Source organism: Tachysurus vachellii, chromosome 19, assembly GCF_030014155.1.
Source record: "Tachysurus vachellii isolate PV-2020 chromosome 19, HZAU_Pvac_v1, whole genome shotgun sequence".
NCBI classification, from domain to species: domain Eukaryota; kingdom Metazoa; phylum Chordata; class Actinopteri; order Siluriformes; family Bagridae; genus Tachysurus; species Tachysurus vachellii.
In genome coordinates, this window is record NC_083478.1 from 13,035,458 (window position 1) to 13,042,974 (window position 7,517).

The window sequence follows — 7,517 nt, forward strand, 5'->3', positions numbered from 1 at the left end:
ACGATACTAAGGCAGCAAAAGACATCAGTAAGTGCCCTAAAAGAAAAAAATGCATTAATGTCTACATGTCAGCCTATGTACGCCCTAAGTGGTCATGCATTATTATGTTTATTTCTTGTTTTATCGTTTAACAGCAAACTTTTAACTACACCACAGTCACCCCACACTGACTCAAATGAAGTCTGTATGTCAGTTTAAACTTTGTCAAACATGTATTCATGCTTTAAAGTGGACTTTGATAATAAGCCTGGGATATGTATGCGATCAACCTTGTTGGCTATCAAACATCCTTCTTTAAAACAACGCAGACAAAATCAAAATCAAACAGTCTTTATTTTTTTAAATAAGTTATGAATTATGAGTTGCTCTGCCGTTGCAGGATCTGCATCAAGCTCCTTGACATGTAGGGTCGCTGTAGCGTCCCATCATTGCGCTCCAGATCATCCACTAAAGAGAGAACAAAACATGAGAGACCATTCTACTGAAGTAAAAATGAGACTTTTTTGATAGATGCTACTTACTAATGCAGATGGTGAATGCGTCCACACCCATGCTGTACACACTGAAGCACCCCTGGGCTATAAAGTACGATCCAACCATCACCATCTGTAACACAAAAGTTTGTGAAAATTTGTATCACTGAAAAATCTAACATTTATTCTATTTTATGTGTTCATATGTTTGTGTGTGTGTTTTTAAATATTTCAAAAAGTGTTAGGTGGTTGTGGTAGAACGTACAGTAACAGGAAACCAGCTATTGTATATCAAGTCGGCCTGAAAAATGTCATCTGACACTTTTATGTCTCCATTGAAGAAGCAGAAGGCCAAGACACCTTAAAAGATATAGGAACAAATTCTCAGACAGTTGATCATCTCCTGCACAGGTTTTTATTGTAGTATAAATGTGATTTTGCTGTAATGTGACATTATGTTTTATACCTATTGCTCCAGCCACCAGCAGTCTCCCAAAAAACAGCAGCAAGTCCGTCACCCAGTCTACCACCAGCACCCTGTGAATCATAATGAATTACATGCAATTAAACAAACAAAGTACATGAAAGTATTTTGTCAAAAGAGAATTCAAGCTCTGATTTAACACACAATGTACACACTCATACACGGTAAAACAAAACAAACGTGTGAGGGATATTTTGTGACAGCTTACCGCTCCTTGTTCCTCCCGCAGAGCATAATATAGTTTTTAGCCGACATGAAGTAATCGTCTCCATATATAGCCATCTGTATAATAAATCACAAGGACATGTAAACACATACAATTAGTCAAGTTGTACACTTCTCTGTTGCCAACCTATAATAAATATTACTAATATAGCATAATGCTATATAAGGTTGGCACAAAATGTTGTAGATGACATTAGGGTAACAAAAGGCACACTAGACTTTTAAATGAATATAATACTTTGGTTGTCTGAATTAAACAATACATGAGCTATGTTAAAATAATTACTAAACTACATTTGTAATGAAATGAATTGCTGACCATTGTGTAAGTGTATCTGTTGAAATATTTGATGACTTTATCCAAGGCCCAAAAGAGGAATTTTAGCACCAGCTTCAGAGGGTAGCAATAAAAATAGCATCTTTTTCCACCTGGGAGAACAACAGCATATTATTGGTGTTATAAAACAGCAACATAAATTATTAGTAAGAAGAAGACTGTAAATATATTTTTACTTTTGGTCACATCTTTAAGATATTGAAGAACAATCCGGATGCTCTGGAACATAGTGACGAAGACAGCACCAAACGCCATAGTGCCAGTGTGGTACCTACAAAAAAGCAATGTAACAGTGTTTAAAAAAAAGTTGTGAACAAAGTAGAAATGAGTCCACAAAGGAATGTACATTACCGTAATGTCTGGAAGAGTCCTTTGGACATAGTAGATCGGCCAATATTCTGAGGATTACTAAGAGACCAGTAGTAGGTGCTAAAGGTCCTGGATAGTGTGCACTGGCCAAGTGTGTTGATGAAATGTAGACACCAAAAAAATGCCAGCCCATTATAAATTTGCAGGTATTTTGAATTTCTTTGAAAAAAGCCATTTTCATCATCATATTGAACAAAGGCACATCGCACTGGACACTGGGGATAGTCAGATGCCTTGAAAGTCTAAAAAGAAAATGAGAATGAGAGGGGCAAATACAGGAAGTGAGACCAGGGTGCACAATCTGAGATAAATCAAAATTAATCACTGGTACAAATTAGCAACTCTAGCTGTAATGTGACTCTCATTCTATTTACAAAGCGGCTCAAAATTTCTGTGTATGAACATAGTCATATGAATGTGTGTGTTTGTGTGTGTGTGTGTGTGTGTGTGCGTGCGTGCGTGTGTGTGTGTGTGTGTGTGTGTGTGTGTGTGTGTGTGAGTCGAACCTCTGGGAAACATTTTTCAGTGCCTTTTGTGGTATTACACTCTGCCTTTGATGAGTTCAGGGCAATGAGGTTGTATACTGGCAGTCCAGAAGTAGCCAAATTTCTAAAGCAATAGTCAAGGTCACAGATCTCACACACTAGTAATATAAACCTATTTTTAGATCTTTTCATAGTTTTAACTATATTACTTATTCACTGTTCTGTACTGAATGAGTGTAGGTACAGGAAAGAGTAAGTGATTACAGAAAGGATACATCGTTGTCACAGTGCAGAAGGTCACACAGAGTGTGACCAGCAGAAATGTGACCAGTGGGTATGACATTGTAGACAACATCACACTCATCGCTCTGCAAACAGCACAAATCCCACAAGTCAACAACGACAAAAAGGCAAAACGTAAACCCAAAAATGGACACATCATGATTGACTAGTTAAATGTCAATAACATAATTGCATAATTTTGTGTGCTAAAGAATACTTACTTGCTACACTCTCTCACCAATGCCAGAGCAGATGAGAGTCCTTTTCTTAAACACGATACAAACAACATTAACAGGAAAAACTCCAGAAAACACAGAATCACCACTGTAACACACACACACCAGATAAAACGTTAAAAATACAAAAAATTGCTCAAGAGAATACAGTAAAGGCAGCATTTGCTTCTTGTTTACCTTATGTGCTTTCTAAGAAATGCATTTTAAGAAGAAGTGTATTTCAAAAAAATGACTTAAAGGTCACAGCTTTGGTTACATAGCAAAGGGGGGGGGCTACTAGGTGCTGATGTTGGATGATTTTTTTATTTGGACACAACTATTGTCTGTTTGACTTCATGTCACTTTAGAGTTTGGGATAAAAAAAAGAAGTACTCACAGCAAGCCAGCCAGATCTCCTTCACTCGAAAATATTCTGAGAACTTAGACTGGAGGCTTAGGTCTCCAAATTTAAGCGCTGAGTTCATGTGTTTCTGGTACTCCTGATAACAATGGTAAATACCTATTACAGAGAGCACAGACAAGTTACTCACTCAGTTATCGATTTTCTCACCTTCAGGACTTGCAAGCAAATGAGTAAATCAGCATCAGCAGTATGCCAGAATCAGTGTTGAGGAAAATCAGAAACTTACCATATGCTCCCACTGACAGAACACCAGTGACGAGAAGTACGACCACCACAGGCGCACAGCATCGCAATAGCTGGAGCAGCACCATACTGACCACCAACGCAATCACCAGAGCTCTGAGAGAGAAAGAGAAATGTATAAATGCATACACAATTTATGATCTGTGAGTGTATAATTTATATAATCACTGCCATTGATAGGAAATTTACTTACATTAACATCCAATACCATGTAAAGGCAAGGTCCTCGATGATCCTAACTTCCATTGATTTAGCATTAAACCCTGAAGTGAGAGATCTGTAAACACAAAGTATATCTATCAGAACAAGACATTTATACAAACATAGCAACAAACAGTGTGCGTATGCATACGTGTAGTAAAATTACCTCGTAGCATCCATTATGGCGTTGATTGTTTTTTCTTCCAAAACTGATCCATGGACAGTGAAGTTTGTTGGAACATCTTTTGGGTCGAAACTAGGTAGACATTTCCCATGTACTACAGAAAGAGAAAAATCATTAAAGAACAAAGCACACAAATGGGTGAGTGATTGTCATCTATTTGGCATGTACATGGTTCGGACCTTGTTTGCTTGGCAGATAATATGCTGGGCACAGGTGTTTATCCAGAATTTCTTGCACTGTCTGTGATAGAAATTATATTAAAATATGTAGTATCAAAATTCCATGCAGAATATTACATTTGCATCAATATTGCAAAATATTTAGTATATAGAGCTAACTGCCCATCTTACCAATGTGGTCTTGGCAAGGTCCAAACTGGGGTCACAGAATTCCTGCTGGAAAAATTCACTTGGTTTTGCCTCAGCAGTTAATGCATTAGAAGGCAAAAACCAAAATGCTGAGGGACACTTTTGAACACACACCTATGCGCGCACACACACACACACACACACACACACACACACACACACACACACACACACACAGAGCAAAGGAAATGGTTAGAGGTCCGATAGAGGAATAATTTTCTGATATATGTTACAGTATCTAATGACAACATGTTAAAAGATTCAAAAAACATTAGTTTGCTTGTCAAAGCTGCAAATTTACTACATATATCCTATTAACCTTTGTCTTCATCTAAGTAAAAATATGTGAACGTGTGTTAACATACTTGTGTCGTTGGGCACAGAAGGCCTTTGAACGTTACAGCTGTTACATTGACCTCAGGGGCACATTTCAATACGTCAAAATAAAACACATTGGGTTTTTCACTGATAAGGAAGAGATACAAAAATACAAATGAGGCTTTGCACAGATGCATAAACACAATTAACACATTTTTATTGTATTGATATGTTTAAATTGTTTTATATTACTTTTGTATATGGATGGTATTTCTGTAAATATCAATAGGATACTCATGTATCTGAGAGGCTTACAGATTTGGTCCAGTTCCACAGAATTCTCCAGCAGAGTTTTGCTCATAGATTATAAATTGGGGGTTTCCATAAAGCCAAGCTGTAGCACAAATTCAGACAAGATAATAGATTACAAATCATAAACATTTTAATACACATAAAACGTTTGCATCTCTATTCAGCTTAGGGTTTTGGCAGAAAGCAACAGTAATTTATTAGTTATCTTACCTGCTCCACCAAGGATTGCATACCCAATCACAACAACGATGAAAAGAAGGCAGCAAAAGACATCAGTAAGTCCCCTAAAAGAAAAAAAAATGCATTAGTGTATACACGTCAGCCTACTGCAAGTCTTAAGTGGTCATGCATTATTTATATATCATGACTTAATGTTCTCATGATCTCGACATAAGCTCTTTTCTCGTAATCACCACAGAATTTTCTCGTTATCTTAACATAATAACTTATCAATAACTTAACTTGTTTTTTTTTCTCCTGTTTACATGGACCTCAGCACAAGGGCATCTTCTAGAGGCAGCAAAAGCTCAGTAGTGCAGCATCATGGATAATTGCATTTTCTTTTACTTTGATTAGGGACTCAGTGATTGACAATTTGTACATAAGTGTATGACACTTAAGAAGGAGGCTGTCTTCTACGCCACAGAACCGTAAATAACTACAAAACGATTATTTTTTAATAAATGCGTGACAAAATGTATATATGAGAATAAAGGCTTAATGTTTTACTAATCCATTACATATTATAAATGGGGTACATAATGGAAAAGCAAAATGAAATAAGCCAAATTCGCTACAGTGTTATTTTTAAAAATTGTTAGTTAATCAAATAATTTCAGGATGACCTACTCTATGGTCCCAATAAAGATCATTCCATTTCTCTTTTGAAATTTTTATTAATAATTCCTCTACAAATTCAGCATATCTGTCAATAAAGTTGCGACTGGAAGCACTATTTAATCCATTATAAAATGAACATGTCAAAATATTGGGTGATCAAACCAAATCAGATCACTTGAGAACACCCTCCTTTATTCTCAGAATAAACAGCAAACAATTTTAATGTGATTTTTTTTGAAGTAATAGCTTTTCAATATCAGATTATTTCATAATGGCCTATTTACGATCACTCTTCAAATTCACTGCATCTGTCAAATTAATTGTGCCAGGAGGCATTTTTTAATCCATGATAAAATTTACATTTCATATTGTTAGTTGATCAACCCAAATCAGATCACTTCAGGATCATTTCTACTCTATGCAAAAAAAGAAAAGATCAATCAATTTTACTGTAGAATTTGAAGATAATGTTCATTGAAAGTTACAATGTCTGTAATCCATTATAAATTTATAATTATACTCATTCATTTAGATTCATGACAAAATGCTTGATTAATCCTTATTTTAAAGATTCACTTGTCGAGATCATGAGAAAACGACTTTTGTTATGTCGATATAATGAGAAAACAAGAAAAGAAATTTAATAATGCATAACCTCTTAAGACTTCCGTATTAGTCTGATTATGCAGAATTATAGCTACAGATGATTAAAATGATTTTACCCTATTGCCTTAATTTATCATTTTCACACAGGTCTTAAAGGTTGTAACATCATCGGGTGCACCTTCCTCTTCTCGCCACCAGAGGGAGTCCTCACCCGAATACTAGCGCCACGCGGTCACTCGGTTACTTTCAGTTTTATGGATGTTTATCACGCACGTGACGTTTACATTTTGTGAAATACTAATTATTTTTCATATCAAGCCCTTTGTTCTGTTGTTTCCCTTTTGCTTACTGTGTCGTGATCTAGTTTTTTGTATTGCATCTTATTTCACGTTATTGATTGTCTGCTTCAGCTTTCTATTAAATATAAATATTTATAAATATAAATATTTTGTTTTTTAAAATAAAAATGTAAAATGCTCCAACATTTACCTTTTAGAAACAGGGCCCTTGAATGTCGGATCATATGGGGCAGGTTCCCCTGGAAGAGAAATTCAGTGATTAATTTACCTTTTTCTTTTTTTTTTTTTTTTTAAATTTATTTATATAATAAGTGCTATTTTAAATGCATGAACTATAAATGAGAACTAATTTATTTAATAATAAATCAGTGTACTAATAATTGTAAAACAATCATTAGTTTTAATTATTATTATTATTATTATTATTATCAAAACATCAGGACACATAACGAGGCTTATGTCATGACTTAAGTTTCAAAAACCGCGATCGTTTTCAAAACTCACCAAAATTTTCCATCTCGTTTATATTGATCCTCGTCATTGTTACTGTACTGTGAAATCAGAAAGAAAAAAAAATCTCTATTTTAGTACTAATAGTGACACTGTTAGTGTTCTGATTACGTTAGCAGTAAATCGCACGAGTCCTAAACAATCACTGGAATGTTATTGAATGTTATCACCATGGCAACCAGCTCCCAGCATTCTACACCAGATCAGAATTAGAATGTGCTTCATTTTTACCGTCAGTTGAGACACACGGACATGTGGCTCTGGGTGTTTTTGTTTACGTTAAACGTTAAATTACATTAACGTTAAATTATAAACGTGGTGGAAATAGAAATAGGACGCTCT

General features: G+C 35.3%; 1 protein-coding gene across 1 annotated transcript; it reads right to left on the bottom strand.

The window, feature by feature from the left end:
* Positions 1–319: 319 nt before the first annotated feature.
* LOC132862519 (choline transporter-like protein 4) lies at positions 320–7,302 on the bottom strand. The gene is made up of 22 exons (XM_060894565.1): positions 7,170–7,302; positions 6,856–6,904; positions 5,131–5,204; positions 4,924–5,002; positions 4,656–4,755; positions 4,273–4,404; positions 4,102–4,162; positions 3,905–4,016; positions 3,731–3,814; positions 3,521–3,633; positions 3,268–3,390; positions 2,877–2,979; positions 2,649–2,741; positions 2,395–2,497; positions 1,871–2,130; positions 1,696–1,790; positions 1,502–1,611; positions 1,166–1,239; positions 940–1,010; positions 739–833; positions 522–606; positions 320–447 (listed from the first exon to the last, which is right to left on the bottom strand). Exons 1-22 carry the CDS (start codon positions 7,204–7,206, stop codon positions 356–358), a joined length of 2,145 nt encoding a protein of 714 aa, XP_060750548.1. The 5' UTR covers positions 7,207–7,302; the 3' UTR covers positions 320–355.
* Between the last annotated feature and the right edge of the window lie 215 nt (positions 7,303–7,517).